This window comes from Acanthopagrus latus, chromosome 17, assembly GCF_904848185.1.
Source record: "Acanthopagrus latus isolate v.2019 chromosome 17, fAcaLat1.1, whole genome shotgun sequence".
In the NCBI taxonomy this organism is placed as follows: domain Eukaryota; kingdom Metazoa; phylum Chordata; class Actinopteri; order Spariformes; family Sparidae; genus Acanthopagrus; species Acanthopagrus latus.
The window spans coordinates 1,961,145-1,975,298 of record NC_051055.1 but is presented as its reverse complement, the minus strand read 5'-3'; the positions used below and the strand labels follow the sequence as shown (position 1 = coordinate 1,975,298).

Sequence of the window (14,154 nt, the reverse complement as noted above, 5' to 3'; positions counted from 1 at the left end):
CTGTGGCTCCTACAAGTAGTACTTGAAGACAATTTGGGCCTTACTAGTAGTACTAGTGAGGTAAAAAACACCTTACTAGTAGTACTAGTAGGCACATTGGACCTCACTAGTAGTACTAGTGATGTCAAAAGAGACATACTAGTATTACTTGTAGACATTCTGTCCCTTATTAGTAGTACATCTTACTAGTGCTACTAGTGGACATTTTGGCTCTTACTAGAACTACTAGTGGGCATTCTCACTGTTACTAGTAGTACTAGTAAGGTAAAATATACCTTACTAGTACTAGTGGACATTTTTGTACTTACTAGTAGTACTAGTGGGGTCAAAAATGCCTTACTAGTGCTACTAGTGGGGTCCAAGAGGCTACTAGTGCGTAACACATGCCTACTTACTAGTGGGGCCTGGTAGTGTTACTAGTGCAGCACAGTAGTTTACTAGTAGTTTACTTTGATTGCACAATAATAGGCCCAAAGTGGCACTAGTAGTGGAAAAAAGCGTTACTAGTTAGACACAGTCGTTCTACTAGTGCGCCTTAGTAGTTCTACTAGTGTGCCAAATTGTCTTACGAGCGAGGACAAAAAGCTTGCTAGTACATGAACCTTAAGTCCGATATCAAGGATATCGAATAAATGCTCAAACGACTTTCCATAGGAAGGCTCTTGCAAATAAAGAAGAAGTAGTAGTAAGAGTGGGGGGAAGTAGGTTTTATTTTTCAATAAGGCCAATTATTAAATATGCATCAAGTATAAGAATGGGCAGGAGGAACAGTGTGGTAATCATTAGGCTGAGACTGGGTCACTGTGCTCTAAATCATGGCCAGACAATGTTGGTCAGTACCCTGATGGAAAATACACCTGTGGAGAGCCAGAGACGGTGAATCCTGAGAAACTCCATGGCAGGACTGCGTAAAGATCTAAAAATAACTTCTGTTGATAACCTGCGGAGGGCAGCAACACGCTGTGGCTGCGTCCAGTCTGCCGATGAAATACAAGGAGAAGAAGAATAAGAAGTAAACGAAGGGGAGTAGAAGAAGTAGAAGGACAAACAAGAAGAAGAAGAAGAAGAAGAAAGAGCAGCGACGGAGCAGAGATGAGAGAACTCAGCGGCTGTATGGTGAGGGCAGACCAGACCACTAAACAGCGCCACGTCTTATTTCAGCTCTTAACAGCTGACAGCTAATACTCCCACTGTGCGACACTGTATGCTAGCTACAGCAGAGGACTGGAGCCATGTTGACTGCTGTCCTGCTGAGCTGCTGTCATTGATCGGGTCACAGTAGAAGTCAGTGCACGTCTTGCAGCACCGTCATGTGTCTGAACCGACTGTTATTCTGGCCTCATGTGATGTTTGCTGTCAGCCACACTGCAGCAGCTAAATACAAGTACACGTAAGCAGCTTACTCAGCGCACACTGATTGTCTATATGAGTCGCTAACAGGTGAACGTCATCAAAGACTTCCCTCTTAGGTTGAAATGGAAAGTGTCGTCATCACTGTAGCCTTGAATTAGTGAAGCAGCTGAGAGCTGTGACGTCACTGTGCTGATGACAGACGCTATGTACTTTGAAAGCAGGCCTGCTGATGGACCAGCTGCGGAGGCCATGAGACGGGCAGCATCAGCGATGTCTGTCAAGTTCCTCCTGCGACACGCCTTCAGGTAACACTGCTTCAACACGTGGAATGACCAGTCAAGTCCAACCTGCTGCAGCTCAGGTGAAAACACTGATCCTCAGCAGCTTTAGCATTGACCATGTTTGGCCACCAGACCTACAGTTCTTTGACCTACCTGATGAAGGAGATGTTTCTGCTCAGTGGGCTCTGTTCAGTTCTGCTAGCGCTGTGAACAGACACCTTGTGTTCACCTCTGTTTCTTTTGATAACATACCATTGATGAGGAGGAGTTTGTGTATTAACTGTTACTGCAGAAATGATAACAGAAAATAATTTTATTGACATATTCTTCAGTTTTAAGTTATTTATCAGAAGAAAAAAAAAAGCCAAACATTTATGCAGCATCTACAAGGATAAGGACAGGAATGAAATGCAAGTATATAACAGGAATGGCTCTGAGTAGAGTGCATACCTCTGCCAAGGCCAGATGGTCCCATTTAACTCAGTCATGCCTAATTCAGTATTAAAGAAAGCGTATCTTGGGTGCTGTTTAGCTCAGTTGGTAGCACGGGCGTCCCATGTGCCGAGGCTCTGCGGTGGCCTGGGTCCCTTTGCTGCGTGTCACTCACCCTCTCTCACCCTGTTTCCTGTCACTCTCTTCAGCTGTACTGTCCGAAAGGCCAAAAGAATAAAATAACAGAAAACATCTAAATCTGCAACATCTGGATTTGATTTGAATTTGCATCAAACTGTATACACTCGTAGACACCAGCCACATAAATACACGTTTTCATCAACATCCATGGATTATTCCCTGAGAAATTAACAAAAATGTCAGCAAAATTCCCTGTCTCCAAGTGTCAAAGAAAGTGATAACACTCCTAAAATCTGAATGTAGTCAGACCTGCACCAGAAGTTAATGGTCTATTCTGGGTAGAGATCCATCCTCCACCCAAGTTTGATAAAAAAAAAAATTGCATCATGCCAGAAACTGAAATTCACTGACTGATCGATACTCGAAAATATCATTACTTGCTGTTCCAGCTCTGTTTTGTGTGTCTGTCTGCACAGGACGTATGGAACAAATACTTATCTTCAGTATTGTTTTCTTTATAGGTTGGAGAGGAAACATGTGGCCACGCATTTAGTCCAGCAGAGGGCTTTGTCAGAGGCAGATGCTGTCAATGCACTCAGACCATTTTATTTTGCAGTCCATCCTGACTTTTTCGGTCAACATCCTAGGGAACGGGTAGGTCTCTTATTTATCCTGGATCAGTTCATAAATTCTTATAAATGTTACATTGGCAATCAAACAAATCTGATGTGATTAGCCTGTTGCTGTGACGATATTGGTGGATGGCTTAGTTGTGTGCGGGTTTGTGTATACAGTTGAAGTGATTTGTTGGCTGGCGGCTGTTGGTCAGAACATGGTCCTAATTGTTTTGAGTTTGTTAAAGAGGTGGCTTCAGCACACCGTTTCATGTTGTGCTCTACAGGAAGTGAATGAGAATTCATTAAAGAGGCTGAATGGCTATCTGGACAACCTGCAGAAGCCTGGCCCACGCTCAGTTCAGCCAATGAAGCTTACCTTTTATGTCAGGGACACTAAGGACAGCAGTGATGTGCAGCCAGACCTCTTCACCTCAGGTACAGTTTCTATTAATACTGCTCCTAATATTTGCGACTTCTGTCTTTTTATAAATCTAAACGTCCCCCTGGTTTTCAGGGTTCCGCTCTGTGAGTTTCACCCTGCAAACAAATGATGTCTTGGGCACAGTGATGAATGTCTTGAAGTCCTGCAGCCTGCCCATGGAACATATGAGGGGAATGAAAGCCGGTGCAGAGACATCTGGAAGTCCACCTGAGGCCGGAGTGCCTTTCTACAGACCTATCAAATGGGATAAGAGTTACTACACCTTCACTGGCTTCAGAGACCCTGAGGAGGAGCTGCAGCAGGCCAGGAGAGTGGAGCTTACACTCAGGTTAGTGACACTGACCTCCGCTCTGTATTACAGCTGGAACAACAACAAAGGTCTTTTTTGAGACAGACCACAATCATAAATGATTATCATTAATCATAAGAAACAGTTCAGTACCACAAACTTATTGAATACGTTTCTGTTCTGTTGATCTTTGGACAGAGACAGGTTTCAGGGCTCCAGACTGCGTCCAAATGGTCACATTTTGCGATCAAAATTTCTGACAGTGTGACTAAATTTTACATTTAGTCAGGCTTGTGCAACCAGTGAATTTGCCTCTTTTTTTTTTTTTTACACTGGTACATGAAAGGGGCGAATCAAGGAATCTGGAATCACAGGTGGCAGGCCAATGTTTGTGAGACAGACAGGGGATGGGGAATGGCACTGTAAGTGGCTCATATATGTTTATTTGTGATTGTGCTCCGAAAATGTTCAGTTAGGGGCGCTGTGCTCCTAGTAAATAAAGTTAGTCTGGAGCCCTGGGTTTACCCCTGCTTCCAGCTCATAGCCATCATCAGGGTCATCATGAAAACACATTAAGCACTACATTTGAATAGGGTAGGTATGAAGCAGGAAAGATTTGTGAAGGTAAACCCTGACCAACCATATTCAAACACATATCCACTAGGGCTGTAACGACACACGTATCAAAACCGAAATCGTGACACTCAGATCCACGAACCTGTTTCACGGTGTGAGAAGGCAGAATTGTGACAAAACTTCCAGTCTAGATCCAGTCCTATGAGCTCCAAGTAGCCCCCTTTCACACAGAAACACTGCATTAACACCACAGCAGTGGCCAATTCTCCGCCGTTGGTCATTCACACAGAGTGAAGCACCACTGGATTCGAAGACGAACCGCTGTGTAATTCACACAGAAAGCCGGCGCCGCAGCTCCTAAAGAGACGTGACGGTGCACGTCCTGATGATGTCACATGTGTGTTTTCGAGGTGTTTCCCCAGTGTCCCCTTGTCAATATACACCCACAGATAATTTATAATCATGTGGATGCTGTTTTAAAGTGTCGTCATTGAGATCCTGACCAACCGATGTTGCGTTTTTCGCTCTAAATTACATAATTACAAAATCACCATCAGTGAAGAGGACGCTGTCTGACTCTGTCACTCGCAACGACAGAGGCTGTTTTCTGGGGGAAAGTTCCCTGAAGTCTCGGTCAGGAGGGCTGACGGTCGCTGTGATTTATTTTCATCATAAACACTTGGTGAGTTAAAGTTTTTTGTTGGTGACAGACGCTGTTTTTCAGACAGAAATGTGACGAGGAGTCAGTAGGACAGGCGGGAGGACAGACGCTTCTCCATGTACAGCTGCGGTATTTTCTTCCTCGTTGCCAAGTCAGTTACAGTTAGTACGTTACCTTAGTTTGGTTCTGTAATGTTGCTTTGTGGGACATTTCTCTTTATTTAGTTGGGTTAGGGACCTGTGCAGTGAACGGACCATCCGATAGACACGCCCTCCATTCACACCGATTCAGTTTGCCAATACTTCCCCTCTGATACTATCAGACGAGTATAATATACAGTTATTGGAATGTTACATAAATAAAATGTTTCATTAAAAAGAAAAAATCGAGGTTTGGATCAAACCGTGGGTCAAAAATCGTGATGCAAACTGAATCATGAGTTTGGTGTATTGTTGCAGCTCTAATATCCACTCATAAAGAACATGTACATCATGGCAGCCTTTAGTTCCAATGATTTCTACAGCTCTCATGTTTCTGTAATTAATGAATGAAACACAAACTACTTTGTCACCAAAACATTCATGAAGTTTCATTCAGTAATGAATTTATTATTGGGCTTCTGAAAATGTGACTAAATCTGCTGCATCAAAATATTCACATACAGTAAGATGAATGATCAGTTAAGGTGATGATAGAAAGTTGTGTCAAATGTTCTTTGTAGCACGGCCTCTTAATTTCTTCTGAGTTATTCTGATTGATCACAGCTGATGACATTTCTGGGTCCATGTTAATAGAAACAGTTGGATACAGCCATTAGACTCAGCCACAAACACTACAATATGAAAGTCTAAGGCGCTCAGCATTGATCTGAAAGAGGACATCATTGATTTGAACAAGTCAGGAAAATCAACTGGAGCCATTTCGAAGCAGTTCCAGGTCCCAAGATCAACTGTAAAAACAACTGTCTGTAGGTTTAAAGTGCACGGCACAGCTGTGTCACTGCCACGACCAGAAAACACAAACTATCACCTGCTGCTGAGAGACAACTGGTCAGGATGGTCAAGAGTCGACCAAAAATCCAACAAAAAGCAAATCTGCAGTGAATTAGAAGCTGCTGGAAGACAGGTGTCACTGTCCACAGTCAAGTGTGTTTTATGTCAACATGAGCTCACCATAGTCGGTGATAATTCTGTGTGGGTTTGTCACTGTGAGTTATTGTGGCCTTATAGAACGTATTCTCTAAGTGTGGTCTCAGAGCGATTTCATGTTTCCTTTTCTTTGTCAGCTCGTGGCTGAGAAACAATGAGCCCATGGCGACAAAGAAGCACGGTGCAAGTCTTCCTCGGAGGGAAGAGCTAGACAGACTGAAGAAGGAGCTGTGTCACAAATTTGATCTGGATGATATCAGGTACACTCAACAACACTAGTCCACCTGATCATGTCTACTCACCTGTCTGAGCAGTCTGATGAGCCTTGTCATGGCAACATAATCAGCAGTTTACCAGGTCCAACATCCTGGTTCTGTGGTTATCAGAGGAGAGAATTGCTTCAGTAAGTCAGTTAACTCTGATGCTTGTTTCACTTCTCTGTAAGTCACTGAAGAACATGGTGTAAATTATAGAGCAAAAAAGGTAGTTGCACAGGTATTCTGAATTTTCTTCTGGGGCATGGGACTGTTGGGTTTTAATTCAAGGCTATGCATGTGCTAGTAAGAAGTTGTCTATTAGATGTTATGATGCTGACATCAGTTGTGTGGTGCAGGTGGCAGCGAAGCTGGGGAGTGGCCCACAGGTGCTGTCAGCTTCAGAGTCTGAGCCGACTGTCTCAGCAGAACCCCGAAGCCCTGATCCACCTGCAAGGTAAAGTCTGTGGCTCAGGTGATAGAGCAGTAGTTCACCTATGGGAAGGTTGCTGGTTCAATCCCCGGCCCCTGTTACCAGTGTATGGATGTTTGTGTTAATGGATGAATGCTGACTTGTGATGTTAAGATGTGTGTTATCGCTAAGACTATAAAAGTTTAAAATTTCATCATTTGGCTGCCAACTGGGCTCTGAAAAGATTGTACAAAAGATGAACATCTCAAAGAATCTGCTCATATTGACAACAGCAGTTCTGTGAAGGAGAGTTGGTTCTGGTTCAGTTCTGTGAGCTGCTAATATACAGGAGCAGCTCTACAATGTTTAAGTTACAGGTTTTGGTGAGCATTCAACGAGACAACGTCACTAACATGACTGTTGAGTGTGTAGTCTTTATAATGATGTATTTTCACAGTCATAAAGTATTTGCCTTCCCACCTGTCGGGGGGAGACAACGACAGCAGGCTGCTGCATTCTGTTAACTGACAAAATAACCAGATTTAGAGGAGGATGGTGCCACCTGTATCAGAGTGTGCAGTAGATGCTGTGGTATAATTTAAGCGATACTGATATACAGTGGGCTATTTTCTCAATATTGTCCCACTCAAACATCACGATAAACAGTATAATTGTTTATTGTATTTGTATTTTATGCTGAAGTATGAATTTATATGGTATAAATAAATGCAACACTGAGATGATGATATGCTTGGGCTTTCCTGCTTCATTTGCCACAGCACTTTTAAATAACAAAATGATATTGAACAAGAACTTTGAAGTGAGAACTAAAGTGCAAAGAAATCAATTGCAAACAAACAAAATAGCCTGATTCTCTGCCCTCTGAACTTTACAGGGACAGCCAAGTGAGAAATAACACTGTCATTAAAATGCAGTCGGACTAATTCCTCTCAGGTGAAGAATCACACAACTCAATATTCAATATTGTGAAAAGGGATGTTGGGTCAGGAGCGTGCAGCTGGTATGCCGACTGCAGGGATGTCACCCAGAGATGTTCATACTGTCTGGTCCTTTGACCTGTGCAGACCAGGTCCAACAACGTCAGCCCAGGACCTCAACATTCTTCCTCTTCAGCCCGTCAGATGCTCTGAAGAGCAGCCACTCACACAGTTGATGGAGCAGTTGTTTTTTTTTTTTTTAAACCAAAGAATTTCTGCACAAATTATCAGAGCACCAAAATGCAGCCGCAAGGTTGTTAACAAATATTGGTCACACATCCTCCCAGTTCTTGCCCTCCTTCTTTTGCTTTAATAGCAACATTTTAATTAATTACATGCAGCGTTGGCCAATGTGACCTCACCTTTTGGCACCCTTATTTTGCTCTGCTTCCCAAGACCAGCAGAACGTCTACTGATGTAGATGGGTGCAATGTGTGAACTACTTGAATCTGCTTGTCCTCCCTTTATCCAGGGCACACCGTTGTGTTTGCTGACCAGTCAGGAATGAACGCCTCTGGACATGTCATGCTAGGAACCATGGATGTTCATCATCAGTGGACCAAAGTAATGCAGCCACAGCAGTCCTGCTCTCACATGTTCTCTGTGTTCCTCTCTGTTTTCTGAGCCCTCCTCTGCCTCTGTGCCTCCAGGTGTTTGAGCAGCTGTCCAGCTATCGCAGCCTGCAGCAGCAGACAGACTGGCTGAAAGAAAGGATCAGCCTTCTCCTGGGCGGAACTCAGGTAATCCACGTGGAGAGGCTGGCACCAGTCAGGCCCATCGCTGAGCACTACAGCACCCTGAGCACCTTCTACAGGAGCCTCATGTCCAGCCCCCTTCGCCTGCACCCCAGGAGCCTGCAGGGGACCACCATGTTGTTGGAGAAGTAAGCTCTCTCATTACCATGTAAGGGCGGGTGTCCACATAACATTTTTATCCAAACGGCAGAAAGGGATCAGCTGGTAATGGCTTTTTCCCGAGTGCTACCCACATCCTCCCCACTCTGATGTCCCGATGTCAAATGAAAAATAAAATGGACAGTAAACCTGACAGGGGCAGTGTCGATCAACATAATGTCGTATAGACAAGTCACACCTGCACTGTTTTTTTCTCTCCGTGCACAACCACTCCTGAACGCACCACCAGCACCTTTCTGCCCGAAACAAACGCTATGTGGACACGGGACCTAAATGCCTCAAACGCTTGACACACAGCTGTGTACTTTTATGAAGTTAGACATAATGTGTTGTTTGTGTTAATCCCAGTGACCGCTCTAACCCCAGTCTCCATGAGTTGGGGCACTTCATTATCCCCACCAACTGTGACCCTCCAAAGCTGCTGGTCTTCCTCCAGAGCCACGCCTCCGAGGCCAGACAGCGCACCCAACGCAAAATACAGTGAGTCACACAAACCATCTCATCGGCTGAGAAGACTCACTGTAAACAGAGCAAGCCAGGAGTGAAAGTTTAACAGGATGTAAACTTTACAAACCCAGCCTGCCCACTGCTGCTGGAAGATGAGCACATGACCCATCACTACCCAGTGGTCATTACTGCATGAGGCTACACACACACCTCTTACTGTCTTACTTTACTGTGTGTGTGTGTGTGTGTGTGTGTGTGTGTGTGTGTGTGTGTGTGTGTGTGTGTGCGCGCGCAGGCTGCAGGTGGAGGAGGAGGCTGTTATGAAGCTGTGTCTCCAAAATCTGTCTTTGAGGAGCCTGTCCAAGGAGCCCAGCATCAGCTCCAGTCAGATGGTCCAGTGCTGTAAACGACTGGTGGAACAGCGTTACCCCCTCTTGCAGGGCCTCCACATCTGTGTGTCTCACTTCTACTCTGTCATGCAGGACGGAGACATGTGTGTCCCCTGGGACTGGAAGAGCTGAGTTGAGGGACATGGTCCCCAGCTGCAGGGTTCCCAGGCAGTCCAAGTGTTGGAAGTTTAATATAATTCAGCCAGCAAATGGGCCCATTAGACAGGATCGTCTGTTAGATAGCAGGTGGTCACAACAGATTTAAAGTGTGTAGTTCTCATGTTAAACCTTTTGGAGACAAAAATGTTGAGTTCTTCATTCAAGCTGACCAGTGTGGGTTCATCCAATATGAAGCACTTTATCCTCTCACTGGAAATGCCAAACAAAGTGCAATGTGTTTCCCAAGCAGGGAGTGAGGAAAATTATTCATGAGAAAAGGAGCAAGTAAATAGTATCCTGCTGCATAAAATTAGGTTATTTTTTGTAATATTCTCAGATCTCCTCTCCAAAATACTGGAAACCTTCTGAGAACTAAACAACTCAACACTGACATCTGCAGGTGAGTCATCTGCAGAGGACGTCAGCCAGGGGGAGCATACACCCGGGAACTAAATTGATCAGAAAGATTGACCCATGAGGCTAACCATAAAAAATGTCCAATTTGACAGAATAAAAGGACCTGTTTAAAGTGATGCAGATCTGTCCACCAACGCTTCAGTCTGTTTAACAGAATGACCTTGGTCCACATTCACTAAAATATCATCAGTGACTTTAAGACGTGTGCTATGATTCCAAACCAGACTGAAACTTTTCAAAGATACTATTGTTTTTCATGGCAACAAGAAGCTGCTGAGATCTTGAGAACTTTAGAAATAAAAGGCAGGTTTTAAATTGGGTGGTAATTATCTAAGAAGATGAGATCCAGCTCACGTTCCTTTGGGATGCGTCAGACATGTTTTAAAGTACTCATGCAGTAGAGAGCGAGCTGTTACATGGATGCCCTCATGGGACATGATTTCATGAGTTCAGGCAGAGTGACAGGGAAAGATGAAGGGTCTCTGTGGGTGGTGAACATTTAAAAGGCAGGGTTGACAGTGACACATATTGTCATACTGACTCCAGCTTTACAGTGATGGACAATAAACACTTTTCACCATCAGCATCAGAGGCTGGTCTCATTAACCGATCAGCAGCCTTCGATGGAGATCTGGGGTTATGCTGATGGGCAGAAATACATTACTACAAACAGTGTGTTCTTGAACCTCTTTCAGTCTTTGATTGAACCATGCTGTACTCCATTATATTTGGAATACAGCTATAGGATTTTTCTGTAAATGCATGAGACCTAGAAAAATTTATAGCTCAAAAACTACTACAGTTATGATTTCTTTAAGTTTTGCCCTCTGAGTTAGATTTCAGTATTTTACAGATTTGGATGTGAATTCTGAACGGCACCAACCGCTTAGTTTTCTTTTGTCCTGAACATCCAAGTTCCCAGGGCACTTTTGTGACAGGAAAAGACTTCAGGAACAAAGTCGGAGGTACACTGGAGCACACAGATTTCACAGACTTTGATGAGAAGACGTTTCCATCTTGACTCACGTGGCGCTCAAATTTATTCTCATGAAAGTTCCTGAAATTGTTCCTGTCACACAGTGAGAGATCATTAAGATAGTTGCTGAGTGAAAATTCATATCCCCACTAGTTTTCACTGCCTCGCGACCAAAACGTGGTTCTGTATAGTAGTAATGTAGCTCATTCACATCTTGGAGTTATTTGGTCCTGCCTTAAAGTGCAACAGATCGTGTTATATACAGCTTCAGAGCTGAAAATATACTCTATGGGTTATTTTGACTGTAGATTTTCCCAAGGATTATTTTAATTTCCTTGAAATTTGGATGTTGGATGTTTAAGAGAAATTTCGACCCAATCCAATGAAAATAATTGATCGCCAAACGCGAGCATTCTTAATACAGCATTAAGAAGAGCCGTGTAATAAGTGATCATAAACTACTGTGCAGAGGCTCTTCACCTCACTAGACAATCCAGGAATATTGACATGACTGTGTGCCGTGTGGCTTTGGTTATGGAGCCTTTTCTTATGTTATGTCTGTTGTTTGAAACACTGTTAATGTTACGCGCAGGGGAATGTGGAGTACTGTTGAGATCTGCATTTTCTTTAACTGTGAACAGAACATTTCTCCTCAATAAAAATGGTCATTTCAAGCTCCTCTGTTTATCATGTCATCCGTATGGCATAAGTTTTAGCAAGTGCATGTAACAACACTTCACTGCAGACCCATCACAGCCTGGCCCAGCTGCTGTTGTCTGCCAGCGTACACAACGACACAGTTTGTGTCCACAGGCTATGAACACCTCCATCAGCTTTGTCACAATAGAGCACCCATTAACCTCCAACATCTACAAGTTTATAGTTTAAAATACACGCTTTGCTCTCACATGTATGTATCATTTACATTTAGCAGATGCTTTTGTTCAAAGTGACTTACAGTAATTCATACGTTCAGACAGTGATGGCTGCCATGCAAAGTGCCGACCAGCACATCAGGAGCAGTTTGGGGTTTAGTATCTTGCCCAAGGAGACTTCAACATGCAGTCCAAGGGAATCAAACCAGCAACCCTCTGATAACAAGACGCTGGCTCTACCCGTGAGCCACAGCTGCCCGCATCATCTGTCATAAATCCTGATGCTGATATATCGAATACATCTGATACAATGCAGACTGGCAAACCCATCAGGTAAAAACTGTCCTTTTGTGTGATTTGACCGTCTCTGTGCGCAACAGGGCTGTGGAAAATACAAATCCCAGGTTTGTAACAGTTGGGTGTCAGACGTAACATTGTAAAAGTCATTACATCAGAACAATGTTACATTGAAGTCAACATGTGTGTAACACTGATCCTCTCACTGAAGCTACACAGAGTGGTTTCCACCCTGTGAGAGCACTGCACCATCTACATGACTCAAACTGATAGTTTAAGTCAAAAACATAATATTGCTTCAGTCATCTTGTACTTTACCTATTCAATATTTCCTCCTTTGCTCTAATTTGTAATTATCTGTAATCTCCAGAGGCCTTGTGCATATACTGTAAATCATTTCGCTGTTTGAACTTAAAAATATTCAGTTGCTGCCTGAAATATTTGAGCTGACTTTCCTTTGGTTGATTTGTTAGTTTAAAGTCTTCTCTGCAGTTTTCATTTTTTTGGTGAACACTTTAAAATTAACTGACGTTGAGAATATGTCTGATGAAGTTACAGTGCATCAACAACTGTTTGCTCACACTGACAGATAACAGTCTGGAGTTTCTTTTACATCTTCTTAGTTTAATCATAAATACAAATTTACACTTGATGTACATACCAGTTGTTGTATGGACATGTGCGTGAGTACATCGAGTCTAATCCTCAACCATGAAGATTATCCTTTTAAAAAGCTTGTTACATTTTGGGTCTAGTGTCAACATTCTTTAAAATAATGTATTACGATCTATTCAAAAGTCAACTTAATGCATTACGGTCCAGTCTGTATCTGATATCTAGCATCATTTCCATTTTAACCCTCACATCATGGGTTGCATAATCCACATTCCAGTAAAACTGATGACAGATTGAGTTTTATGTGCTGGAAACCTCAGAATGCATAAAATAAAATCCAAAAATGCCAAACTCCATAAACTACATACTGGCAAAACTAGTGTAGCTTTGGATGTGCTTGTTCCAGCACCTTAAAGCTGACCTGAAGTTCGCTGCTGATCCTTTGGACGAAAACTGAATTGTTTGACCACAGTGAGCAGCAATATGTTTGGAGAACAGAAGGTGAGACCTTTAATCCCAAGACCACCACACCTACTGTTCAGCATGGTGCTGATAGTATTATGCTGTGGGGATCTTTTGCTACCAGTGGATCTGCTGCTTTAAACAGGGTTTCTGCTGGTTTGAACAAGTCAAATTTAAGACTTTTTAAGACCATTTTGAACAAAATTTAAAGTCTGTGTAAAGCAGAAATAAATTTGTGTAATGAGTCTTTTCTGTTTGTCACACCACAGAAACACGTGTCATTGACCACTGAGCCAAATTTGAAAGATTAAAAATGACTCCATCTGCCCAATTTTTATCAGTTGTGAGGGATAATACCAGCTGTGGAGTAGCTTTAGTTATGAAATAACTGAATCATGTATGCTGCATGTGCACAGAAAATGATAAGTCACATATTGACTCCGTCTGGGCTAGCTGCTCCCGTCAGTCTACCGGCGGCGGGCACATAATGCCGGTGGCCGTGATGGAAGCACCAGCTGTGGGTGCGATGGAGAGGGTCGGTGGCGGCCACCTAATGCCTGCTCTGGTGATGGTGGCACCCGCTGTCTGTGGGATGGGAGGATGCTAGCTGGGGACGGAGAGGGTCGGTTCGGCCCCACTGACCAGCATCAAGGACTCTTCAGAAATCCAGACTTTACCCGGTGACAGTTGCTGTAAGTATCGGGGTAAAGTGGACCCTACAGAGACGGGTGTTGGTGGTGATTTTGAACGCTCCACATCAGCTCCTCTTGACAAAATTGATCCACCGTTTCCTAATGTTGTACTCTGTACAAAACTTGAATAAGCTAATGGTGCCGTTACTCTGCACACTTTGGCATCCAGGAAAGATGCACAAGCAACATGGAGGTGACATAACTGTTTAGCTGACTGGTTGACCGGTTAGCTAGATTCAAGCTATCGCAAGGGAGGGTATCGAAGACTGGAGAGCGAGCAGAAAAAACTGATGCTCATGTGCACTGA

The 14,154-nt window shown here is 43.5% G+C and overlaps 1 protein-coding gene across 7 annotated transcripts; it reads left to right on the top strand.

Annotated features, from left to right (window-relative positions):
* Positions 1-980: 980 nt before the first annotated feature.
* On the top strand, positions 981-11,584 carry tcaim (T cell activation inhibitor, mitochondrial). 7 transcript variants are annotated; one of them, XM_037075274.1, is made up of 12 exons: positions 991-1,116; positions 1,212-1,390; positions 1,572-1,658; positions 2,729-2,861; positions 3,109-3,259; positions 3,390-3,594; positions 6,078-6,200; positions 6,554-6,651; positions 8,077-8,168; positions 8,255-8,487; positions 8,867-8,998; positions 9,261-11,584. In XM_037075274.1, exons 2-12 carry the CDS (start codon positions 1,311-1,313, stop codon positions 9,484-9,486), a joined length of 1,560 nt encoding a protein of 519 aa, XP_036931169.1. In that variant the 5' UTR covers positions 991-1,116; positions 1,212-1,310; the 3' UTR covers positions 9,487-11,584. The 7 variants fall into 7 exon arrangements, with proteins under 7 accessions (XP_036931170.1, XP_036931172.1, XP_036931169.1 ...); XM_037075273.1 differs by having other exon boundaries at positions 994-1,116; positions 1,575-1,658; positions 3,339-3,594; XM_037075272.1 differs by having other exon boundaries at positions 994-1,116; positions 3,339-3,594.
* The last annotated feature ends 2,570 nt before the right edge of the window (positions 11,585-14,154 follow it).

Bases quoted from the DNA above. Each gene is read 5' to 3' on its own strand.
- tcaim (XM_037075272.1), top strand. From the start codon at position 1,311: ATGTGTCTGAACCGACTGTTATTCTGGCCTCATGTGATGTTTGCTGTC. The intron at 1,391-1,571 runs GTAAGCAGCTTA...GTACTTTGAAAG, and splicing joins GCAGCTAAATACAAGTACAC to CAGGCCTGCTGATGGACCAG. The intron at 3,595-6,077 runs GTTAGTGACACT...TTTCTTTGTCAG, and splicing joins AGAGTGGAGCTTACACTCAG to CTCGTGGCTGAGAAACAATG.